The sequence below is a fragment of the Gopherus flavomarginatus genome, chromosome 2 (assembly GCF_025201925.1).
Source record: "Gopherus flavomarginatus isolate rGopFla2 chromosome 2, rGopFla2.mat.asm, whole genome shotgun sequence".
NCBI classification, from domain to species: domain Eukaryota; kingdom Metazoa; phylum Chordata; order Testudines; family Testudinidae; genus Gopherus; species Gopherus flavomarginatus.
Genome location: NC_066618.1, coordinates 261,717,165 through 261,744,103, shown reverse-complemented (window position 1 = coordinate 261,744,103; position 26,939 = coordinate 261,717,165). Strand labels below are relative to the sequence as shown.

At 43.2% G+C, this 26,939-nt stretch overlaps 1 protein-coding gene across 7 annotated transcripts in view; it reads left to right on the top strand.

Annotated features, from left to right (window-relative positions):
- The window catches only part of RGS22 (regulator of G protein signaling 22), a 106,082-nt gene that overhangs the window by 37,187 nt on the left and 41,956 nt on the right, over positions 1–26,939 (top strand). For all 7 annotated transcript variants that reach the window (XM_050940591.1, XM_050940589.1, XM_050940590.1 and 4 more), the window contains 6 exons: positions 3,271–3,432; positions 4,791–4,971; positions 7,290–7,453; positions 8,137–8,245; positions 13,886–14,011; positions 15,589–15,690. In XM_050940591.1, coding sequence (XP_050796548.1) covers positions 3,271–3,432; positions 4,791–4,971; positions 7,290–7,453; positions 8,137–8,245; positions 13,886–14,011; positions 15,589–15,690 — 844 coding nt within the window. The remainder of the gene's footprint in view (positions 1–3,270; positions 3,433–4,790; positions 4,972–7,289; positions 7,454–8,136; positions 8,246–13,885; positions 14,012–15,588; positions 15,691–26,939) is intronic.

Genomic DNA, 26,939 nt, shown 5'->3' with positions numbered 1-26,939 from the left:
AAAATGGCAAATGAAATTTAATGTGGATAAATATAAAGTAACACACATTGGAAAAAATAACCCAAACTATACATACAATATGATGGGGGCTAATTTAGCTACAATGAGTCAGGAAAAAGATCTTGGCATCATCGTGGATAGTTTTGTGAAGATGTTCATGCAGTGCACAGAGGCGGTCAAAAAAGCAAACAGGATGTTAGGAATCATTAAAAAGGGGATAGAGAATAAGACTGAGAATATATTATTGCCCTTATATAAATCCATGGTTCACCCACATCTCGAATACTGTGTACAGATGTGGTCTCCTCACCTCAAAAAAGATATTCTAGCACTAGAAAAGGTTCAGAAAAGGGCAACTAAAATGATTAGGGGTTTGGAGAGGGTCCCATATGAGGAAAGATTAAAGAGGCTAGGCCTCTTCAGCTTGGAAAAGAGGAGACTAAGGGGGAATATGATAGAGGTATATAAAATCATGAGTGATGTGGAGAAAGTGTATAAGGAAAAGTTATTTACTTATTCCCATAATACCAGAACTAGGGGGTCACCACATGAAATGAATAGGTAGCAGGTTTAAAACAAATAAAAGAAGTTCTTCTTCACGCAGTGCACAGTCAACTTGTGGAACTCCTTACCTGAGGAGGTTGTGAAGGCTGGGACTATAACAATGTTTAAAAGGGAACTGGATAAATTCATGGTGGCTAAGTCCATAAATGACTATTAGCCAGGAAGGGTAAAGAATGGTGTCCCTAGCCTCTGTTCATCAGAGGATGGAAGGTGGATGGCAGGAGAGAGATCACTTGATCACTGCCTGTTAGCTTCACTCCCTCTGGGGCACCTGGCATTGGCCACTGTCGGTAGATAGATACTGGGCTAGATGGACCTTTGGTCTGACCCGGTATGGCCGTTCTTATGTTCTTCAACATGCAAATTCACCCCCAGCTAAATATATGAGCATTCAGACCTGTCACTCATGAATTACATACAGGGCAATATCCACAAATTCCTAGTCCCAGCCCTGTCCCCCCCCCGAAATGTGTGTCTTATACTGCTCAGCATAGGAGCCAACTCTGTGGGTGCTCCGGGGCTCAAGCACCCACAGAAAAAAGTAGGTGGTACTCTGCACCTGCAGGGCTGGATTAATCTTTTGTTGGCCCTGCTCCCACTCGGCCTCTTCCACCATGAAGTCCTGCCCACCGCTCACACAAAAGGTGGAGAGGAGCAAGCACTCACCGCCAAAAACAAAAGTCAGCGCCTGTGCTGCTCAGTACCTTCTGAACAGTACAGGCTCATAGAAAGTCTGTCATTTCATCGAAGGAAAATGATAATGCACCATCCTTGTTATCCCAAATGGAATTTCCCACACACTTTAATCCAAAAACACTGGTTAAGATAAAACAATAAGATAAATTTATTAACTACAGGAAGATGGATTTTTAAGGGACTACAAGTGGTGATGCATTAAATCAGGATTGGTTATAAAAAGAAAATAAAAGAATAAAAAGCAAGCTAATACTTAATTTAACAAGCTAAGTGAACTTAAAAGCAAAGGGGTTTTGTCTCACCATATACAGCAGTCTGTACTGGCTGAAAAGCCTTCCAGCCAGGGCCCCTCTCCCAATTCAAAGATGTTTCCTTTGTCTTTCAAGCATTGTAGCTGCTGGGAGCAGAGATGGGAAAAGAGAGGGGTGATGTGGAGGCCACTGTCTCTCATTCTTATACCACTCTCCCCTCTTTGAGGATTACCCCCAGCTGGGGTGCAGATGACAAACAGTTTCTTGCGGACTTGAGGTTTGAACCGTCCCTGTTATGAAATATACATTTCTTATTCACACCTGCCGGAGGATGGCTGCTTATGTAGGTGATAGCTCTTTAGCACCTGGCTGGGGTGTTGGTACTGGTTTGGGACTACTTTTCCTAAACTTGGAGTATGTCACAGTAATGTTATGTAGTAGAAACTTATGTACATCAACACTGATAAATAGTTATATTTTACCATGTCAATTGTGTTCAGCAGGTTATGAGTTTTCAAATGATACCTCACAAGGCATAGTTGTACAAAATTTATCACCGTCTTGTAAAAGTGGTAAGTATAACAGTATAGACTGTCACAGAATAAAGAGGTTATTTTAACTCTGTATTTGACCCTGGTGTGACCACCCCTGGAATAGTGTCCAGTTCTGGTGTCAATAATTCAAGAAGGATGTTGATAAATTGGAAGGGATTCAGAGGAGAGCCAAGAAAATGATTAATGGATTAGAAAACATGCCTTTTATTGTTACACTTGAGGAGATCAATCTATTTAGTTTAACAAAGAGATGGTTAAGGTGTGACTTGATTATGGCAGCATGCAGAACACAGGTACTACAAGTGGGGCTACATGCCACAGTGAAAGGCAAGCTGCATCCATACTTGTCACTGTGGTATGTAGCTACACCTGGAGAAAGGCTTTGGCATCAGGGAGCTGCCAGAACCTTTCGCCAGTGCTGGCGCCTTTCACTGTGGTGGGGAAAGACTCCAGCAGCGAGTAGGCAGCAGGACACTACACTGATACAAATAGCGGAATAGACATGGGAGGCTCTGCTTGGGCATATAGAGAGATGAGTAGGGTATATCCTCTGGGAGTTCAGACATGTAGGGCACTCTTCTCTACTCTGCTTGGCTAAGCTATGGCTCACTGTCTACACTGCTATTTATACCCATGCAGAGATGCTGGAACTAGGGGTGCAGTAGCACCTCCTGGCTTGAAGTGGTTTCCGTCATATACAGGGTTTACAGTTTGGTTCAATGGCTCCCAGCACCCCACTATAAATTTTGTTCCAGCACCTATATACCCATGCTATGTGGGTGTGCAGTGTCTGTACTTACATGCTACTGTAAGTGTAGATGTACCTTATAAGTACCTACATGGGGAAACAAATTTTAATAATGGGCTCTTCAGTCTAGCAGAGAAAAGTATAACATGAGCCAATGGGTGGAAGTTGAAGGTAGACAAATTCAGACTGGAAATAAGGTTTAAATTTTTAACAGTGATGGTAATTAACCATTGGAAAATTTAACAAGGATTGTGGTAAATTCTCCAATACTGACAATTTTTAAATCAAGATTCGATGTTTTTCTAACAGATGTCCTCTGGGAATCATTCTGGGGAAGTTTTATGGCCTGTGCTATACAGAAGATCAGACTAGATTATCACAGTGGTCCCTTCTGGCTTTGGAATCTATTAATATATGTGCAGGATGTAATATATGTATCTATTTTCTTTGACTCAAGACAGCTTGATAAAATGAAAAAACTCTATCTAGTGAGCAGTGGCGATTATTTTCTCAACTCAGAAGTCTTATTCAAACTGGACCTGCTACTTGGAGACCAGTGGAATACAAGACACTTAAAATGGATTCAGCCTGAAGTAGTGAAACCTTTACTTCTTTACTGGTAGGGATAACTGAAGATGAACTCTGAAGTCATTGTTTTTGTAATGTTTACTCCCTTTACTACTGCTAAAGTTGTGGGGGAAATTCTAACCTCCTTTACTCTGGTACAACCCCATGGAGCTGGTGTTAGCATAAGTGATAGCAGATCTTGGCCCTGCAAATTTTTGTTTGAGAGATCTGAGACTCAGGGTCAAGCTCCATATTAAGCTACATCCTGTACAGCCCATCTAAAATCGTTGGTGTTGCACATGATATAAATCTATGCAGAGTGTGACCCTGACAATTTACTGTTGGACCCAGGACCGGCGCTAGGGGTTTGAGCACCCTAGGCTCACGGCCATTTCGCCGCCCTGCACGCTGGTCCCCCAGCTCCGCAGTCCTGCCTGCAGATGGTCGGCTGCTCCCGCGGCTCCAGTGGAGCTGCTGCAGTCGTGCCTATGGGAGGTCTACTGCAGCCGCGTGAGCAGCCGACCGTCCACAGGCATGACTGCAGCAGCTCCACCAGAGCCGCGGACCAGCGGACCCTCCGCTGGCACCACTGCGGCAGCTCCACCGGAGCCGCCTGCCGCCCCCTCCAGCAAAATGCCACCTCCTAATAATGCTGGTGCCCTAGGCGATTGCCTAAGCCGCCTAAATGCAACCGCCGGTCCTGCTTGAACCTCTGTTATACAGAATATTAATAGCTGTCTTGCTGTAACTTTGAAAGCCTGCTTACTGCACTGCTGTTAAAAGTTTAAATGTGGATAATTATATTTGCCTCTACTGTAGATTTGAGAATTAAAAGTGTTATATAGAGCTGAATACTATTATTTATTTAGCTTTGATTTACAAAGGCTGTTCTCTCAAGGACTTCACAGTAAATCATATGTCTTCATATTAATTGTTCTCCTTCTGCTGTAGTAGATTATGCAGATTCTAATCTAGTTTGCAAAGTATAATTAGTCATTTTTTTTCATTTCCCCCTTCCTCCAACCCCCCCCAAAAAGTGAATCTCTGCACCCATGAGCTAAAGCTACCAAATTACTTCGTGCTACCACAGTGCCTCATGGGAGTTGTAGTTTGGGTGTCTCATGGCTCCATTGTCTTTTACAGACTAGGCATAGCATGCTAGATTGAATGTAAATTGCAGTCTCATAAACAAAAGCAGCTGTATTATAGTATGCCATTTAGAACTCTAACGTATTTAGGCAATAGGTCACTTATATATTTAGAGTTTTTAGAGGTAAATTTATCTTTTCTGTTGACTGGTCTTTCACTCTGGTTATTAATAGAACCATACATTGATGTAGTAAATGTCACATTAGTCCAATAGTTTGTGTTTTGAACAAATTCTACTTGTATGTATTTCCCCCCCTCCAGGGGTCCCAGATTTTGTGTCACTCATACAGCTGCAGTACAAACTGCCAGTGCAAAGTTGAAGCAGTGGCACACCTCTCACGAGAGACCAAGAACGGATATTGATCCTTACCCACAAATGGTGACATTGTTACCACTGAGAGCTAAATCTTGCATTCCAAGGATAGCACCTTCCCATCCTCAGGTAGGCATGACAAGAACCCTTAGAAGTTAACGGCAGAAGTTCTATTGAAGTAAAAGGGACATGGATTAGGTCCTCATTCCTTGAGTCAGTTTATAGAGTCAGATCTAGTTAGTCTAAGCTTGTTTCATCTAAAATCTATGTATAAAATGCAGTAGAATGCTACTGGGTTTTGTACAGTAGCTCCAATACAAACTGCAGGCCAATTTCTGTTCACAGTTACACTCTGACAACTCCATTGATGTCAGTGGGCCCAGGGGCGGCTCTAGAGATTTTGCTGCCCCAAGCACATCATCATGCTGCGAGGGGTGCTCTGCCAGTCGCCGGTCCCACGGCTCCGGTGAACCTCCCGCAGGCATGCCTGCAGGAAGTCCACCAAAGCCGCTGGACCAGAGGACCCTCCACAGGCATGCTGCCAAAGGCACCCTGCCTGCTGCCCTCCCGGCGACCGGCAGAGTGCCTCCCGTGGCATGCCGCCCCAAGCACATGCTTGGCATGCTGGGGCCTGGAGCTGCCCCTGAGTGGGCCACATGGATATACCCGAGAGCAGATTTTAGCTGAAAATTTCAAATTTCATTGAGTTACATAACAGCTAGAGGGCAAGATTCTGCCCTCTAGTATCCTGGTATAAATCTGGAGTAATTCCTTTGGTTTCAATTAAGTTACTTTGGATACACACTTACTAGTGTTACGGAGAGCAGAATCTGGCCCACTGTCTCTCAAATTATAATTGTTTAGTCAGAACAGCCAGCTGTGATATTTTTCTAGGGATGGTCTCAAGCTACAAAACTCAGATCTAGATATGGATTTTTAATATACTAGAATTTGTACATTGCAAGATCAGGGTTCTTGACTCACCTCATCACAAAGGGCCTGAAGATGAGAGGTCACTTCAACGGAATTTGCATGTACTCAGCAACATTCAGGATCAGGTCTCAAGATAGGAGCTATTTACACATTGTGAATCCAGATCACAGTTCAGATTTCAAATACTCCCAAGGATAAGGGATGTTTTGATTCAGGGACTGAGTTCAAACCCATCTCTAATATTTTTATTGAAATAATTGTTAGAATGCAGTTTTAATATCTATATGTATTAAAAGATTAAGTAATTAATGGAAATGGATGGTTCACTATGGTCTAAATTAATCTTGGTGGCCTGATGTTACTGCAAACGGCTTCAGCTGTTTAATTAAAATTTAAAGAAACTTCTAGATTTCACTTTATAGGGATTTATGCAAACATTTTTCTGGTTGTTGTTTTTAATGACATGGGATTGGATCTTTTGAGATACTCACTGAGTCTGGATTTTGAATGAACTCACAGTCTTAATGGAAATGAACAAATTTTCACCTGTTTTCATTTCAAACTCATAGATAGTGAAGTTTCATTGCATAGCCCTATACTGGCCCAGATTTACTTGGAAGTGTTTTGCATTTTAGCAAAACTTTCTGTGAACCTGGCTTCAGATAACTGAGTTTATAGGAAAGCGTGAAACTAGGTGAGCTTTGTGTGGTCTCAGGTTTTGTGAGAGCTTTGCAAAACGTTCATAATTCTAAGTTATCCTCTGAACATCTCAACTGATTTGTAAACTAGAGGACATTCATCTGCTGCCATTCATCTTCATCGGCATCCTTAGAGTTCATTAAGGAACAAATCCTGGTCCTGTGAGCAAAGTTTGAGCAAAAGGGCTTTGTCCGGGAAAGTATGCAGGGGCTGATGGAAATCTAGATGAGCAGGTGCCACCACTGGGAAAAGAAAGGACTAGTAGATTGCATCTGCACTGTGTGTATGAATCTACTGGCCATACCCCGGGTATGCCCACATTTTCCCCTTATGGTGAATAGTATAATAATGTGCAGCTTCCCTCTACATAAGTTGTCTGCTTCCCTGTGCAATGTCTATCTGCTATGTTTTGGAGTTTCCGTGTCTTTTGGATCAAATCTGGAATCAGGAGCTACAAAGACAAAAAAGGTTACATTAAAATTGCAGGATCTTGATTGTTTAGGTTATTTGTTTAATATGGGTCATGTTAAACAAGATATGCCATATTCTCCTGTACCTTCATTCCATTTGCAGAAATCTTACTGATGTTAATTGGAATTTTATGTAAAGACGGAGGGTGAAATATTGCCCTCTGCTATCAATTTTTAATGCTTTGTAGTTATTAAAGGATGATGAAAAAAGCTTGGATCTTCTGTACATATTGTGATTGGAAAGAAAGTCCCTAATGTCAATAGAAACCTTTAACTGGAGAGCATCAGAAAGAACAAAGGTGGGGAAATTTGTTTCTGAGTTGTTCTATTTTTCTATTCCTTTAGAGAAATGAAACCAGCTCACCCCCAACCTTATTAAAAACAAATGTGACGAATTTATCTTCTAAGAGAGCTACCAGATTATTGTCAGCTACCCTGCCATCAAGTGGAACCATCACAAAGGCTGATTTCTACAGCGTAACCAGTAAACCTGATGTTAGCAGAAAAAGGTAGGTGCAAAAATCTCTTGTGTATCATCTATAAATCCCATTCTTCTCAACTATTTAACATGGTTTTACAAAAATCGTAAGATACTCATTGTTTTCATGGAATGCAACTTTTCTATTGCCCACTAATTTAATACAATAATCTGCTCACAAGAGCACAGTTTTGATTTAATCTGCCTGTGGTGGAAATTTCTTCCTAACCTCTAGCTGTTAGTGGTATGCTTATGACCAGGAGCATGAGGGCTTTGTCCAGGGAAGTATGCAGGGGCTGATGGAAGCCTAGATGAGCAGGTTTATTTAGATGAGCAACATTTATTATTCTTTCTGATGTAACTGTCAGTGTTCTGACTGGGCACATACATATCTTTTTTTAATCCTTCTAAGCACTTGGCTTCCATGATAACCTGTGGGAATGAGTTCCACAGGTTAATTATGTGTTATGTAAAAAAAAAATATTTCCTCTAACTTAGTTTTAAATCTGTTGCCTTTCAGTTTCATTGAATGTTTATTTGCTCCTTCTATAAGAAGACAAACTAAATAGTAATGCTCAATTTATCTTCTCCATACCATTCACTATTTTGTTACACCTACATCATGTTCCTTCTTATTTGTTTCTTCTCTAAACTAAACATTCCTAATCTTTTCTTAAGCAGTTATCAAACATTTTTGTTTGTTTGTGAGTCCAGGCCAAAATCAGTGGGAAGCAACATGATTCGTCTCTCTGCTGTTACTGATGATACAAAATGCCTGAAGTCCCAGACAGATAGAAAATACACCTATGCTGAGCTGCTCCCAGTAAGTAGCCCTGGAAGAAGCTGGCTTCCCTGAATCTGTGGTTGAATCTACAGTAAAAACAATCAAAGGGGATATACCCAGTGATTTTGGAAAATGTGTTTGATTTTACAGATGATATCTTTGCCTTGTGCAGTGTTTTAATGAGAAAGTAGGGCTGTCGATTAATCACAGTTAACTCACACGATTAATCGTGATTAAAAAAATTAATCGCAATTAATTGCAGTTTTAATCGCACTGTTAAACAAGACAATACCAATTGAAGTTATTAAATACTTTGGATGTTTTTCTACATTTTCATATATATCTTGTATTCTGTGTTGTAATTGAAATCAAAGTGTATATTTTGATTACAAAGATTTGCATTGTAAAAATGATAAACAGAAGAAATAGTATTTTTCAATTAACCTCATACAAGTACTGTAGTGCAATCTCTTTGTCCTGAAAGTGCAACTTACAAATGTAGATTTTTTTTGTTACATAACTGCTCTCAAAAACAAAACCATGTAAAATTTCAGAGCCTGCAAGTCCACTCAGTCCTACTTCTTGTTCAGTTAATCACTAAAACAAACAAGTTTGTTTATGTTTACAGGAGATATTGCTGTCCTCTTATTTACAATGCCACCAGAAAGTGAGAACAGGCGTTCGCATGGAACTTTTTTAGCTGGCATTGCAAGAACTGTACATCCCCTGCTCTGTTTTACCCGTATTCTGCCATATATTTCATGTTATGGCAGTCTTGGATGATTACCCAGCATATCTTGTTGCTCTTTTTAAGAACACTTTCACTGCAGATTTAACAAAACACAAAGAAGGTACCAATGTGAGATTTGTAAAGAGAGCTACAGCATTCGACCCAAGACTTAAGAATCTGAAGTGCCTTCCAAAATCTGAGAGGGACGAGGTAGGGAGAATGCTTTCAGAAGTCTTGCGGAAACTACAGAACCTGAACCACCAAAAAAGAAAATCAACCTTCTGCTGGTGGCATCTGACTCAGATGATGAAAATTAACATGCGTTCGTCCGCACTGCTTTAGATGGTTTTCAAGCAGAACCCGTCATCAGCATGAATGCATGTCCCCTGGAATGGAGGTTGAAGCATGAAGGGACATATGAATCTTTAGCACATCTGGCACGTAAATATCTTGAGACGCCGGCTGCAACAGTGCCATGAGAACGCCTGTTCTCACTTTCAGGTGACATTGTAAATAAGAAGCGAGCAGCATTATCTCCTGCAAATGTAACCAAACTTGTTTGTCTGAGTGATTGGCTGAACAAGAAGTAGGACTGAGCGGACTTGCAAGCTTTAAAATTTTACATTGTTCTATTTTTGCATGTAGTTTTTGTACATAATTCTATATTTGCAAGTTCAATTTTCATGATAAAGAAATTACATTACAGTACTTGTATTAGGTTAATTGAAAAATACTATTTCTTTTGTCTTTTTACAGTGCAAACACTCGTAATCAAAAATAAATATAAAGTGAACACTGTACACTTTGTATTCTGTGTTGTAATTGAAATCAACATATTTGAAAATGTAGAAAACATCAAAAATATTTAAATAAATAGTATTCTATTGTTTAACAGTGCGATTAATCACACAATTAATCTTGATTCATCTTTTTAATCACTTGACAGCCCTATTAGAAAGCCAGCATTCATCCATAATTACCGCACTATGGTATCCATTTGTCCATTCTATTTCTTTATTCTTAGAATCGGAAATAATGGTGGTAACTCTCATACTGTGGTATGGTAACGACTAATAAATGATTATGTTTTAATCATGATAATGTTCTTTATGTGATAGTAAAAAGGATTATTATGTGTGAGTTAATGGATAAATGCTTCAATAGAGACATTCCCACACCTTAGTACAGTTTTGGGCAATATTTTAGTGACCGGTGGAAGTGAGAGCTTGAATATGGCCCTAAAATATGCAGTGATGAAAACAGTAAAATATACAGCAGGAACATGTTCCAGTTCTAATTTTTTTCATCACTTCTACACTTTATTGTATGGCTTGTAAAATTACTGCCTCCAAAAGCAACTTCCTGAATCCAATGCACAGAAGAATGTTTCCTTAATTTTTGCTGAAATGATGGAGGCTTTGGGGGCTTCCTGCTTCTTGAAGTCCAAGAATTAATAAATAATGCCACAGGCACAGCTATAAATCCCAAACTCTTCATGTTCATTGAACATTCCAAAGGTGTCCTGCTCTTTCATAGGGATTGTTGGCACTGCTGGCCCAATTCAGGAAATAAACTGTAATGGTTGGACCTTTCACATGTGCATTGAGTTCCTTAATCTGTTAATAGACTGTTTATTTTCATTAGGCTAGTACTCTTGTTTATTCCTTTGCTGAAGGTATTCTTGTTTAGTTAACAGAAGGGCTGGGGGAACAGGCTGATGTTTGCGGTTAAGTGAAATTTATATTGTGGAACCAAATATTCAGGAAATATTCACACTACTAAATATCTCTATTTGTACATCCTTGTCTTTTGTCTGGAGGAGTCTATCTCTGGCTTAGGGGAAGAGAGGCCCAGCCATTTATTCTCCACTTGGTTATCCATGGAGGCTATGAAGGGCCCTATGGTCACTTATGCCACCACTGGACATGATGGTGGATGATGATGCTTGGCGTAATGGGTGGTCAGCGATAATAGTCATTAATCACTCTCTCATCACCAACCCCACCATCTGCCCACCAGGTTTTGACCTGCCAAGGCACCTGTGGCCATCCCTGAACCAGTTTTGAATAGGATAGGGCAATTATGTGGCCTGTCACTCTTCAAATGGGATTTCTCTAATGACCCATGATGTAGATATAGTCAACTTCAGACTACGTTGCATATTCTTGATGAGTGCCCAATGACTTACTTCAATGGTGAGTGAACTCCAGTATGCAGATGATCGTGCTATAGTTGCACACTCAAAGGAGGATCTATAAACAGCCCTTACCTGCTTCTCTGAGGCTTACAAAAGTCTAAGACTAACCCTGAACATTGGCAAAACAAAAGTTCTCCACCAGCCAGCTCCTGGTCAATCATCAAACCCAGCAAGGAAGTTCTAGATTGACAGAGAAGAATGGAAAATTTAGAACACCTTTCCTACCTTGGCCGCCGTCTCTCACAGAGGGCAGACAGAGATGTCAAGATTCAGCACAGAATCTGCTGTGCCAGCCTTCTCTTTGGCAGACTGTCTCAACGGGTATTCAACAACCACAACATCAGAACACACACCAGACTTTTAGTTTATAAAGCGGTGGTAATCTCAACTCTCCTCATTCTGGCAAGACTTGGGTGACCTACAGAAAACACCTGGAAAGCCAGCACTAGCGCTAGCACTTTCTCCAGAAGATCTTCAACATAAAGTGGAAGGATCATCACCCTAACATCAGTGTTCTCACGGAGGCCAACACCTTCAGTATTGGATGATTATCCAGCACCAGCTGAGGTGGAGCGAGCACTGTGTGTGCATGCCTGACGCACGCCTACCAAAACAATTACTGTATGCCCAACTCACCAAAAGAGAAGGGAAATGGGGAGGCCAAAAGAAACACTTCAAAGACACCGTCAAGACAAAGATTAAGAGATGTGGCATCAATACCACACACTGGTACATAGTGGTCCAGGACAGGGATAACTGGTGAAGACTTGTCAGAGAAGGAAAGATCACTTTTGAGGAAAATTGCCTTGCCCTGGTTGCAGAAAAATCCCAGAAAAGAAAGGACAGATGACTGTCATACAGAAATCATGGCTCAACCCTGCCTTCCAACATCACCTGCAATGTCTGCCAACAAGTTTGTGGCTCAAGGATTCAGTCACCAAAAGACCCATAAAAATTAAAATTTGTGGAAGAGATCATCCTTGACCTCAAGGGATCACTGATGTTGCCACCTGGCGCATCACACAGCTGATGATGATGCCATCAAATGGCTGGGCCCACTGTGCATATGCTGAGTATCAAGGATTCTAACTATTCCATACCCTTAGGCTTCTCACTGTGACTGCTTTCTCACAAGACCTTCTCTCAAAAGGCCCTGCTCTTTCTTCCCTACCTGCTCTTGAGCAATCTTTGGAGAGAAACCTATTGTCCTCCCATCCCCACTCCTTCATCCACTCCCAGTGTCCTCACAGGATGTGACCAGTCTGCTACACATCTCCTCAGCTTTTCAGGGATCAGCTCACTGGCCTGCATTTTCCTTGGGATTCTTTGCAGGAGGGTGGGGAGGGAGGTGTCAAAATAGACCCCCTTAAATCTCTCCTGTCCTACTCAATACTCCTGGATACTTTGATACCTAGAAAGTTACTGGAACAAGTTAATAAAGAATCAATTTGTAAGCACCTGGAATGCCAAACCTATCTAATTTCCTTCTTTGACAGGGTTACTTGCCTAGTGGATAGGGGGAAACAAGTGATTTTCCTTAATTTTTAGTAAGGCTTTTGACACAATCGCACCTGACATTTTCATAAACAAACTAGGGAAATGCTGTCTAGATGAAATTACTATAAGGTGAATGCACAACTTGTTGAAAGACTGTACTGAGAGTTGTTATCAATGGTTTGCTATCAAATGGAGCAAATGGGACCCGGGGGGGAGAGTGGGGGAGTCTGTCCTCAGTCTGGAATGCTTCAACATTTTCATTAATTACTTGGATAATGGAGTGGAGAATATGCTTATAAAATTTGTGGATGACACTAAATTGGGAGGGGTTGCAAGCAGTTTGGAGGACAGGATTAGAATTCAAAACAATCTTCATGAATTGGTCTGAAATCAACACAAATTCAATAAAGACAAGTGCACAGTGCTACATTTAGGAAAGAAAAATCAAATGCACAACTACAAAATGGGGAATAACTAGCTAGATGGTAGTACTGCTGAAAAAGGAGATGGCAGTTGTAGTAGCTTACAAAGTGAATGAGTCAAAACTGTGATGCAGTTGCAAAAAAAAAAGCGAATATCATTCTGGGATGTATTAACAGAAGTGTTATATGCAAGACACAGGAGGTAATTGTCCCACTCTACTTGGCACTGAGGCCTCAACTGGAGTATTGTGTCCAGTTTTGGGCACTACACTTTAAGAAAGATGAGACAAATTGGGAAGAGAGTTCAGAGGAGAGCAATAAAAATGATGAAAGATTTAGAAAACCTGATCTATGGGGAAAAATTTAAAAAACTTGAGAAAAGAACATGGAGGGGGATCCAATAAGACTGCAAATCTATTAAGGGCTGTTATAAAGAGGATGATCAATTGTTCTCCACATCCTTGAAGGAAGAATAAGAAGTAATCAGCCTAATTTGCAGCAAGGGAGAATTAGATCAGATATTAGGAAAAACATTTTAACTTTAAGAATATTTAAGTACAAAGGAAGGTTGTGGAAACCCCCTCATTGGAGATTTTTAAGAACTTGTTAGACAAACACCAATCAGTAATGGCCTAGGTATTGTGAGTCCTGCCTCAGCCCAAGGGGATGGACTTAGATGACCTCTATGCACCAATTGTATGTATAATACAATGTAAAATCTGGTTGACTGGAGTGAAGATGTCAGCTGAACAGTCTGCGTGACACCCCATTTCAACTCATTGACATCTAAGAAAAATTAATCACCTTTATTTCTTGCTGTTCTGTTAATCTAGGGTAAAAGTCCTACAGAGAGTGTTGTCCTAGGGAGTTCTAAAATGGAATGTATGCTACAGTCTCTTTATGTGGAGAACAGAGCAGGCTACTTCTTCACACACTTCTGTGAGAAGTCAGGGAATGAGGTATGAGGTATTTTCTTACCCTGTGATAATTTATTCCACAACTGACTGAACACAGAGCTACAGAGGGCAGCCAGGCTGAAAAAATAATTGGTGAAAGGGGTGGTGTTCATGCATATTTTGAAACTAAAGATGGGCCTTAACCTGACTATCCCAAACCTATTTGAAGTCTGAGAGTTCCATCAGGGATGAAAGGGACTATTCATTGTGAATAACTGCCTTTTCCATCTGGCAGAAAAACAATATGAGATCCTGGCCTTCAGAAAGATTTTAAAAAGGGGAAAAAGAAGAATATCTACTAGAATATAATCTCTTTCACATGCTAGTTTTCCATCTCCTTCCCTGTGGTGTCAGTTATGTCCAGAAGTATCTAGCATTTGCATAAAGTTCTTTAGTGTTCACTGAAGCTCCATGAACTTCTGGGAAACACAATTATATTTCTTCTCTGCTATCTGCAAAGCCTCTACTTGCTGCAGGATATAGAGGGAGAATGGGTTGGAGCTAGTCAGCGTGTGGGCTTTGTAGAAGCAGTGAATCTTTAGGAAGGATTTGAAAAAGATGAGGATGTAGGCCGTGGTCATTCCATCCATTGGCAGGGTTATAGATTTCTCACAGATGTTTAGAATGCAGCAGCAGTGGCCAGAAATGCTTTCTTCTGCCTTGGCTCTCCAGGAGACAGCAACCACAATTTTTCAAACCTGGGTGCCTTAAGTTAGAATCCTAAATTTACATTTAGCCACCGACACAAAATTGGTGTGATTTTTCAAAGAGGATGAGCATCCATAAATCCCACAGAAGTAAATGGGATCTGTGATGATCACTCCCTTCCAAAAATCAAGCCATTTGTATTAAGTGTCTTCCGCTGTGGAACTTATGTTCAGCCTGACCTCTGACTGAAACAAGTCTTGGAACCAACAGGTTATGGAGCAAAACTCCCCTCTTTGGCAGGTATTCCTTTAACTGTCAGTCTCATGAAGCAGCTAGCCCCAGATGTGCTTTTGGGATACTCACCAAGACCCAACCCCCATAAGTGAAAGGCTAGAAGAGAGAGGTGGGGGGAGGGGGGAAGAGCTAGCTCCTTCTTCTGAAAGATGTTTGATATTTTGTTTGACTCAATGAAACGGAGACCAAGATATGGTACCTTAGAAACAAATATAACAACAATGTATTATAGTCACAATAACATATGCCCAGCATAAAACCTTTAATTGTCTGGTTTATTGCTGCAAAATGCTATCACCACCATGGCACAAGTTCTGCACGTACATTATCAACATTTCTTAAGTGCTGGCTTCACGCCATCAAAATGTGGTTACTCTTCAAATGTTAACTGTAACGTTAACAATTTTAATGGCCAATTATATGCAAAGGATACAATAAAAGATATAATATCGCAGTGACAATGCCATTAAACATGTTGTCCTGTTGCCAGTATGCAACAGAAGATTAAAACCATCTTAAATTGAGCTTGATTTATGATGACCCCAAGGAGCTAAACAATTACTTGGATTGGAAACCCAAGCTTTTATAAAGCCCTGATAATTGGGTAGTAATAACTTATATTCTTTTTCCATCTGTAGCTGTGGAAGAACAGTGCGTACTTTTGGTTTGACCTACAGGCTTATCATCAACTTTTCTACCAAGAAACCCTTCAGCCTTTTAAACTATGCAAGCAAGCTCAAGTAAGTTATAAATGTGTTTTCCCTTCAGTAATATCTTTTTTGTAAGACTGTTTAAAAAAGACAGAAGAACTGAAAGGGTTTCCAAGTCTCCCCAACCCCAAGCAAAGGAAATTTGAGGTTGTGGTCAATAAATCCAGCTTTAAATTGTTACCATGGAATTGCTTTACTTAAATGTTAGCCATGCACAATTTGTTTCCTAGGATCAATTCCATTCCCAGCTTTATCTATTAATATTCAGTTTGCATAGTCTCCCCTTTGCTACTCACTGCCAGTGTTATCTCTTATTTGGAAATAGCTATTGTTAATGCTGATCATTCTTTTTGTGTATGTATGTGTAAATCAGTTGTTACCATCTCTCATGAGGGTTAGAATTTCAAATCCTGAAGCCTAAGCTTAGGATATTGACTTTAGTCATAGAAGTGGATCTTCCAGTTGTCAGTCTTATAGCTTTTCCTTTTCTTAATTTCAGCCCATTATTACTCCTGATTATACAATTACTCTCGCTTCTTGGTGTTAAGCTACTTCATAGATTTTTTAAGTGCTAATGAGATTGCTTACCCGTGAGAGTTCTTCACTGGCTTTACACTGTAAGTTCAGGTGCAGTGAAAAAGTTAATTATTTTCCCACTGACCAGTAGTGTCGATAACTGAGACCCATGTCCTATAAGACTGTTGGAGGCGGATGGAGGAGACGGTTACGGCCATTTTAAGTATGCCATGCAGTTTTTACGGCCATTTTGAGAAACTTGGGTTTCCTTTTCCTTTCTAAATTATCCTGTGCCTTTAAATATGTGTCTGTTGCTCCAAAGAGAGCAGACCCACGTATCGCTTAGGGAGCACCACTTCCCATGTCCATAAAGCTTATGTCTGTAGAGAGAGGAATGGCATTTTACAGAACCAGAATAATTTAAATTTCAATGTAATTTTCATTTTAAGTTATTGCTGTACTGAGCAGTTGTAACTCTCCCTCCATGGCTTTTCCATAGCACTGAGTGTGCATGGGTCAGTGGCTGGTTGTGGGCATTGATTGAACTGGCAGGGGGATGGCTACTCCTTGGGATCCTTGTCAGGGAGAGAAGGAGAAGGAGGCACCTCCTACTCAATGCTCTCACACCTGCCCAGAAACACATGGAGTCCATGTGTGGGCATTGGGAGCTGGGGAGTTTCAACTTACTTCTGTCTCCCATTGGCAGGCTCACTGGAGACAGGGACCCTCTCCGCCACCATTGCTTATGGCCCTCTTTGAGCCATCTTAGACCCACAAGTGCTGCATTGGCTACCCCTACCCTTTCTTTGCAGTTGTCATAGCTGGGTTTCTGGGCTTGCTTTGTGGGGCTGTGGAGGATTTTTTCCTGTACTTGCAGAGTCCTAGAAGCCTGGTAATGTAGGAAATTAAGGAAAAGAGATCATAATTAAAACAAACAATAGAAATTAGTAAGGGGTAATAAAACAGAGTAATTATTGTCAATACTTGTGTCTAGTACACATAAGAGGCTTTAGAGACCAGCTTCTGGGCTAAACCAAAGCCTGAGACCCAGGAGTTTCTGTAGTGGAGTCACCCCTGCTGCCACCATGGCCTTGTCTGAGGAGGAGGATGTGGAAGCTATAACTGGCTGAGTCACTCCCTCAATGTCCACAGAGGCCTGAGGGACTTTGTCCTGGGCCTCAATAGCCTGTTGAGCATATGGATGTTTTAAGGTGCATGAAGAATAAGACACCCTTTGTCTGTACCCTCACTCTCCTTCAGAGTGGGAGCGTAGCAAGAGTGAATCCTATTTTCAGTTAGGGAGGGCTAGGCTAAAGGAGTCACCCCTCACTCACTGGGATTTTAATGCTTAAGGCTGGTTAATTTCATACTGGAGCCAATTAATGCCCGGTAATCTGAAGAGGTGAGAGGGGGGTTGGGCAGCATGTTAAAAGTTAATAAAGTTGCAGCCTGCTTTTTTAATTCCACCTCCAGTTCTGTGTCTTCATTCTTCTGTGTGCCCTGATCTAAACGTTCTTGCTCCTGGGCAATAAAGGAAATGCCACAATAACTCAGGGATAACAAACGCTCGAAGCAGTCACAATGTTGAGTTTTTCTCTTTTTCCTAAAATTCAGGAGGACACATTATAAATTGTATGTGTCAATCTCAGCCTTAAAACAAAAATGTCCAACTTAGGTGCCTAAAGTTTGACATCTAAATTCATATTTAGGCATCTAAATATGTAAGTGGCCTGACTTGAGTGCCCACAGAACACATATTTATTAAAGGGAGCTGCAGGTACATAGGATCATTGAAAACTCAGGCAATTTTTATTTAGCTGTCTTAATATGGATTTAGGAGTCAAATTTATGTTTGAAATTTTTAGCTCCTGGGCCTGAGTCTCCATTGCATTGCACATGGTGCAGTCATTTGCACCGATGCAAAGTGCCTATGAAACACTGACGTTCTGATCTGGTCATGTTTATTTCTTACTTTGCCCTGGACTAAAAGGCTGCATGACTGAAAAGCAAGCCTTTAGTCTTGTCTTATCTTATTTCCAGCCCCGGCCTGGTGGTGACAGCAAAACATCAGACAATCAGTGTTATTAGGCAATCACAGAAAGCTACATACACATGACCATTAAAGTAAATACATCAGAACGAAATATGTGAAACTGTTCCATTAGCATCACAGCTGAAATGAAACATAACAAATCAACACATGTGCTGAAACATTTGGTATCATTCTCAAGTTTGCCTTTTAAGGCTGCACACAAATTATTCTTGTTTTCATTGGAACATAGATGAGAGTCAAGCTGTATCCAATCAAAAGGGCCTGCTTCTGGAAAAGATGCCTTCTCGAATTCTGCACTCACCTTTGAAACAATGAGATAGTTATTCCAGCTACTCCTAATGTCAATCAGATTTCTAATAGCAGATTGTCATATATTTTACTATTTACGACTGAGAGAGATTGAGTGTTTTATACAATTTTCTGTACATAACACAGTTAGAAGTAAGAAGAAACTTTCTTTGATCATTGTATTTTTCTGGACAGTGTTTTATCTAAGCTTTATGATATACCCTGGCATGTGTTTCCTTAATATGTCAGTGTGTATAGTAAAAGAAACTCAAGTGAGGATGAAATGTGATGCACTAGAAAAAAGATGAGTGACAGTAATAATCCAGGAATGAATGGGTTATTTCACTATAAACATACATGCTGGAGTGTAAAATTAATTGGAAAGGAAAAATAATAAAGAAACACAAGTTGCAATCTGCAATGAAAAATAGTATTTAGGGTTAGACAAATTTAATACCATTATTGGAAATATAATATTTTAATACTAGAGCCAATTCAGATGAAGAGTTATTATTATCATGGACTTGTTGGGGAACAATACTAAGCATTTTTTGTGTTTTTGCATAAACCTAAGCATTCTGAGATTACATACTGAAAATCTTTACATTTAGGGATGAGTTTAACCAAAACCCCAGATCTGAACACTCCCAAATTTGGGAGTTCATAATCCAGACGTGAATCATAATCTGATTTTCCCAGAAGTTTCGTATATTTGCATTTGGTCCATTATAAATAACTTCAAGATGCAAACTCTGATCAGACTCCAGATCACAGTTTTGGTTTGGACCCATCACTAACTTTAATACTTTTATAGAAAAATATATAGCTGGAAGGTAGGAAAATTCTTTGTATGTTTTACTGAAGTTGCCAAACATTGAATGAATTAAATCTGATGAGCCTGAGATTTTACACGCTCAAAGGTCTTTATTTGAATTTTACAGCCTTATAATCATTTAATTTAAACTGAGTTTATTGAAATACACAATATAATGCTCTATGAAGTCCTTAGTGCACAAGCTCCCATAGGGACCATTCAGGAGTTTCACAGCCCCAGTGAAAATCTGGAAGCACAGTACTTCTTATAGTTCCCTGGCATGGAGCAGAAGCATGGCCACTGATACACCTGAGTAGTTGAGCAGGGCAGTCACCCTGGACACCAGCTTCCAAGAGGAGCCAAACTTCTGAGCAGCTCGCTTTTTTTGGTCTCGGCTGCTCAAAGAATGGAGATAAGCACCAAAAATGTTTTCCACCCTAGGGGTGCTCCTGGATACATTCTTTAAGACAGGAGTGGGCCAACCTTTTCAGCCGAGGGCCATATCTGGGTGGGGAAATTGTATGCAAGGCAGGGGATTGGGATGCGGGAGGGAGGGAGTGCAGGGTGTGGGAGGGGTGCGGTGTGCAGGAAGGGGCTCAGGGCAAGGGATTGGGGCAGAGGAGGGGTGCAGGGTATATGAGGGGGCTCAGGGAAGGGGTTGGGATGCAGGAGGGGTGGGAACTGCAGGAGGGAGCTCAGGGCAGGGGTGCAGGAGGGGTGCAGACTGCAAGAGGGGGCTCTAGGCGGCAGGCTGGGGTGAAGGAGGAGTACAGGGTGCAGGCAGAGGGCTTAGGGCAGGGAGTTGGGAGGTGGGGTGCAGGCGGAGTTCAGGCTCTGGTCTGGCACCACTTACCTAAAGCAGCTCCGGGGTAGCAGCGACGTGCACCGGTGCCAAGGCAGGCTCCCTGCATGCCTGCCCTGGCCCCAAGCTGCGCCGCTCCAGGAAGCACTGCTGCCCCTGGGCGGGGGGGTGCGGAGGGCGCCATATGCGCTATCCTTGCCACGCCTCCAGGTATCTCCCCCAAAGCTCCCATTGGCTGCGGTTCCCCATTCCCGGCCAATGGGAGCTTTGGGGGGGGCGGTGCCTGGAGGCAAGGGTAATGCATGGAGCCCTCTGCTTACCCACCTTGGGGCTGCAGTGAAGTGGTGCCGGCCGCTTCTGAGAGCGGTGCGGGGCCCGCGGCACCACAGGGGGCAATCCTGTGGGCCAGATCCAAAGCCCTGAGGGGCTGGATCCGGCCCACAGGCCTTAGTTTGCCCACCCCTGCTTTAAGAGCATGTAATGTGTTCTTCCCTCTGAAACTGACTGGCTTCATTCAATAATTCAGAAGGAGAAAGCCATGGACATCACTTCTCCACTTGTTTGTGATGACCAGCACAATTTGCAGTAACATCCCATTTACTCCTTGCATTCAGGCCAGGGAAAGCTGTGCAGTTGTGACTGACCCCTGTGCCGGGAACACAAGGTGGTGGAAGGTTCCTTGTCACCTCTCCCATCATGCATCAGCACAAGCACTTAGTCACAATCTGGCCCTATATTTCCGCTTGGGGGCTCGGATATTACAATGATGAGCATACTATAAAAATCTTGATAGAAAGGTAGGTTGTGGGCCAGCTCCTCAGATGTCCTAAATCTGTGCATCTCTCTTGAAGTCAACAGAATTACATCAGTCTAGAGCAGCTGAGGATCTGGCCCTTAGGGTATATGTCTATGCTGCACTGTAAACCTGAGTGTCCACACTGAATTGTAAATCTGGGTTTACAGTTGCTGGACCCTGGTCTCACAGCCATGCTAACGCATCCACACTGCACTATGCAGACCTTCTGACTCAGTTCTGCGAGTTGAAGTGCATCCACATTGCAAAATGGCAGGGTTTGGACCCAAGTCACAGGCTGTGACACACCCTGTAGCAGGGTCCCAAGATCCAGGTGCTGAGTGCTTGCTGACCTGGCTCAGACTGATCTGTGTGCGGATGGAAGTAACCATATATAGCCTAATGGATATAATGTCTGCCTTTATGTAGGAGCTCATTCTGTAGCATCTCCACAGGTGAAATGGAAGTGATGTCACTAGCAGTTCCACATGTGGAGCAGCTGCAGTAGCAGGCCCTGATGTTGCAAAGGTAGTGAGTGCAAAGCCTGTTAATAATTTATGACATTGTCTATCAAGGTAATTATAGATTAGTTTTTCCAACTTTTCCAATTTCTAAACCAAAACAAACAGAAGGCCATTTGAATGCAAAGATTTAGTATATAAAAAATTCTATTTAGAGAGAGAACAGTTCCATCAAAGAAAGTTGTGTTTTGGGTTTTAAAAAGCCACGTTACAGGAAGGTTAGCCATTTAAATGACCAGGTTAAATCTAATACACTGGGGTCTTTGCTAATTCAGAGCTCCCATGTGTGGTTTTACGAGTCGACCAACTTAGTCCTATTGCTGTCTAATTTGACTTGAATAAAATGTCTAACCCCTTTACGAGATGGTTATTTTTATAGATATCACATCTTTATATGACTGGACTGTCTTTTTATAACTTGGCTTTTTTACATGTGAAATGTGTTGGATCAGATTAAAATATGATGTAATTGTAACTTTATTAGTTTTAAGTAACTTCCAAGGTTTGACATCACTGTGAGTCTAATTAGTGCTGTATCTGCAAAATTTCAGTTTATTTTATAATTAGCCTGGGGTGTACACTGATCTGATAAATTTGGTTGAGTTCTTCAGCTTAGCTTTACCTATGGATTTGTTAGTTTCTTAGTCTCACCCCTACACATGGGAATCTTTATCTTGGCTAACAATGTATAGGCCGTGCTAAAAACAAACCCGTCTTGCTTTTTAGGTGCTTACATCTGTGTAGAAAATGGGTGGAATCCTGCATGGTTGTTAAAGATGCTAGTCATTAAAAATTCTAAGGATGACAGTTGTAAAGGGATCCATGTGTTTGGTGACTTGGCTTTTGCAGAGTTGAAAGAGCCACTGTCAAGTGTTTAGACCCAAAGTGTTGGTTCTTCCTGGAGTGCTTGCACATGCCTTTTCCAGTGTAAGGGTGTGTGTGCCCTGAGCAAAGTTGCTTGAATTTTCCCTCCTAGTGCAAGGGTTCTCAAACTGGGGGTTGTGATCCCTCAGGAGGTCTCAAGGTTATTACATGGGGGAGTGGGTCATAGAATCATAGAATATCAAGGTTGGAAGGGACCTCAGGAAGTCATCTAGTCCAAACCCCTGCTCAAAGCAGGACCACCCCCAACTTATCCCAGCCAGGGCTTTGTCAAGCCGGGCCTTAAAAACCTCTAAGGATAGAGATTCCACCACCTCCCTAGGTAACCCACCCTTGTGCTTCCTAATATCCAACCTAGACCTCCCCCACTACAACCTGAGACCATTGTTCCTTGTTCTGTCATCTGCCACGACTGAAAACAGCCGAACTCCATCCTCTTTGGAACCTCCCTTAAAGTAGTTTAAGGCTGCTATCAAATCCCCCTGCATTCTTCTCTTCTGCAGACTAAACAAGCCCAGTTCCCTTGAACCCGGAGGTACAGGACTCAGCACCACTGGTACCACTGAGCAGCAGAGAACTGTTGCTCAGACTTCGCCCAGTACCGTGTCTGCCCTCTAAGGGAAAATCCCTTTGGCAGCCTCCACGTGATCTTTGCCATGACACTGATCATTGGCACTGAAAGGAATGGCATTGCCTTGTTCTCCATGCTGCAGTTCATCATCAGAGTCAGAAGTGGGGTCCTAACTCCCTCCATTGACACAGCCGCCCGCACTGCTCCCCGGGCCATTCCTTTTTTATTGTTGCCCCAAGTACAGGGGTGCCACTGAACACTTAGGCACCGGTCCCCATGGTCCTGGCAGTTATGCAATGACTGTTTAGGAACCCATGGGGCATGCGCCCTCAGGGCAGCTTCTCAAGGCAATCATACTCAGTGGCCTTGGAAAGTATGATGCCCCTGGTACTGCACCGAGAGACCTCTCACTCAGACTCCAGTACCGAACCCAACACCAAGCCTCAGGGGGAAATCCTGCAGGCCTCTGTGGAGACTGAGGAAGTGATGGAGGCTCCTCAGCTGGTTATAGTCTCCTCATCCTTCTCTCCAGATGAGGCAGTGGTGGCAGCAGGGTGTCTCCACTGCAAGATGACCACAAGGAATACCAGGACTTGTTAAAGAGGGTAACCTCAAACTTATAGGAGATGTGGTTAAGGAGACATCACATAATCTCTTAGACATTTTGTCAGCAGTGAGCCCTTTTAGAGTGGCTCTACCACTCAGTGAGGCCATTATGGACCCAGTCAAGGCACTGTGGCAAACTCCTGCCTCCCTCACTTCTACAGTGAAGTGTACAGAATGCAAATACTTTGTATCAGCTAAAGGATATGAGTTCCTATTCTCGCACTCTCCCCCGGGGTCCCTGGTTGTGGCGGCTGCCAATGAAAGGGATCTTCAAGGTCAAGTGGGATCCATATCCAAGGGAAAAGATTCAAAGAAATTGGACCTGTTTGGCTGGAAGGCCTACTCTATAGGGGGGCCTACTGCTCTCCATAGTGAACCAGCAAGCCTTGCTAGGCTGCTATGATTTTAATATTTGGGAGTCCATGCTAAAATTTAAGGAATTGCTCCCCCAGGACTCTAGACAAGAGATCTCATCCTTAGTTGAGGAAGGGAAGACCGTGGCATGGGCCTCCCTTTAAAGGATCTGAATGCTGCTGATTCCATGGCCAGATCAATGGCCACAGGTGTAACCATGTGCAGGAGCTCATGGTTGCAGTCCTCAGGGTTTCCACATGAGGTGCACCAAACTCTGCTTTTGAAGGGTCATAGCTCTTTTTGGAGCAAATGGACACTAGACTACATGGCCTCAAGCACTCTAAAGAGACCTTGAAATCTCTGGGTCTGTATATCCTGGCAGTATCCAGAGGGTACTACAGATCCCAACAGACTGGCCACTACTTTGCCCAATCAGTCAGGCAAGATCAACAGAGGAGGAAGAGCAGGGGGTTCAGGCATAAGCCCCCTTTGCAACCCTCCTTAGAAGGCCCTGTGCAGACTCAAAGCACTCATTTTGATGAGATACTCAAGGTCAACATTACAATCCCCTCAACACCGGATCCAGCTACCCCTTCTTTTTCCTACCAGCTCCTCCACTTCCTCAGTGCCTGGGTCCACATTACCTCAGATCTCTGGGTTCTAAGCACGGTAGAAGTGTATTACCCCATCCAATTTTTGTCTACCCCACCCTCCTAGCCCCCCCCACCTGTCCTTCCTCAGGGACCCTTCTCATGAGCAACTGTTGGAAGAAGAAGTCCAATCCATCCTTCAGGTGGGAGCTGTGGAAGAGGCCACAGACGATTCCTAAGATTTGTTATGAACAAGTTCATTATCAGTTTGTGGTCCTTCCATTCGGCCTGTCGGCTGCTCCATAGATCTTCACCAAATGCATGGCAGTGGTGGCAGCCTTTCTCAGAAAAAAGGGAGTTCATGTGTTCCCGTCCCTCTACGACTGGCTGGTAAGAGACTGGTCCAGAGCTCAAGAGGAATCTGACATCCATCTTATCCAATCGACCTTCAGGGCACTAGGTCTACTGATAAACATCCAGAAATCCACTCTTATCTCTGCTCATTGGTGCCGTTCTCAACTCTATGCAAGTGATGGACCTACTTCCGGACAATTGTTTTCATTCAATTACATCCCTAATAAGGTCCCTCCAGTCTCATCTGACCAAGACTACATGAAATTGTCTAAGTCTTCTGGGCCACATGGCTTCATGCACGTATGTAGTGCAACACACGAGGCTACATCTCAGACCTCTCCAAGCCTGGCTGGCCATGGTATACTCTCCTTTATGTCATCATCTGGACTCAGTGGTCACTGTTCCAGCTCAGATCCTCGATTCACTGACATGGTGGCTGAACCACCACGTGGAACATGCAGAAGTACCCTTTTCAAGGCCTTAATTGTCTGTGTCTAGTATCTGATGCATCAGCCCTCAGCTGGGGAACCCACCTAGGATCTCTCAGAACTCAGGGCCTCTGGTCTCAAGAAGTAGGGTTGCCAACTTTCTAACCACGCAAAACCGAACACCCCTGCCCCACCTCCTGCTTGGCTCCTTCTCCGAGCCCCTCCCCACTGGCCCCGGCCCTGCCCTGCTTGCTCGATCCTCCTTTCCTCTGTTGCTCACTCTTCCCCACCCTCACTTACTTTCACAGGGCTGGGGCAGGGGGTTGGGGTTCAAGAGTGGGTGAGGACTCTGGGCTGGGGCTGGGGGTTGGGGTATGGGAAGGGCTCTGGGCTGGGGGTGCAGGCTCTGGGGTGGGACTAGGGATGAGGGCTTTGGGGTGCAGGAGGGCACTCCAGGCTAGGGCAGAGGGTTGGGGTGTGGGGGGTGAGGGTTCTGGCTGGGGATGTGGGCTCTGGGGTGGGACTAGTGATGAGGGCTTTGGGGTGCAGGAGGGGGCTCTGGGCTGGGCCAGAGGGTTGGGGTACAGGGGGATGTGTGTTGTCCCATCAGCACTTACTACGGCTCCAAGGAAGTGGCCACCAGGTCCTTGTGGCCTCTAGGTGCATGGGTGGCCAGGCAGCTCTGCACAGTATGTGCTGTCTTCATGCTCACAGGCATCGCCCCCTGCAGCTCCCACTCATCATGGTTCCTGGCCAATGGGAACTATAGAGCCACCACTCAGGACGGGGTCAGTGCGCTTAGCCTTCCTGGCTACCCATGTGCCTAGGGACCACAGAGACTAGCAGCTGCTTCTGGGAGCCGCCCAGAGCCAGGGCAGGTAGGGAGCTTGCCTTAGCCCTGGGCTCCTGCTGCGCTGCTGATCAGACTTTTAATGGTCCAGTCAGTGGTGCCGACTGGAGCTTCCAGGGCCCCTTTTCGACCAGGTGTTCTGGTGGAAAACTGAATGCCTGGTAACCCTGTCAAGAGGAGCTTTCCCTTCATATCAGTGTCAGGAAGCTTGGGGGACCAGGGGGAGTACCTAGCCTGCCAGGTGTTCCTACCCCACATTACAAACAAGACTATTTCGGTTCTCACAGACAACACAATGGCCATGTTCTACATAAACAGACAGGGAGTGGCGCAATCTTCCCCCTGTGTCAGTAAGCAATCCAGCTGTAGGAGCTCTGCATTACTCACTCAATCAGTCTAGAAGTGTCCTATCTTCTGGGAACACAGAACCAGCTGGACAATCACCTCAGTAGGTCTTTCTCCTCTAACCATGAATGATCCCTCTGACTGGATATCATGAGGGACATCTTCCAATGGGGGGGGGGACTCCCTTTATAGATCTGTTTGCTACCTGCAACAACAGGAAATGACATCAATTCTATTCCCTGTGAGGCCACTGCCCAGGGTCGCTCACAGACACATTGCTATTGTCATGGACAAAACATCTGTATTATACATTTTCACCTACCCCACTGAGTCACAAGGTTCTGATGAAGATCAAGCAGAACTGAGCATCAGTCATTCTCATAGCCCCAGCATGGCCCAGGCAACATTGGTTCACCACCCTCTTAGGCCTTTCAGTGGAGATTCCATTACTGCTTCTGCTACACCCAGACCTGATCTCTTGAGACCACAGTTGGCTGCTCCACCAAAACCTC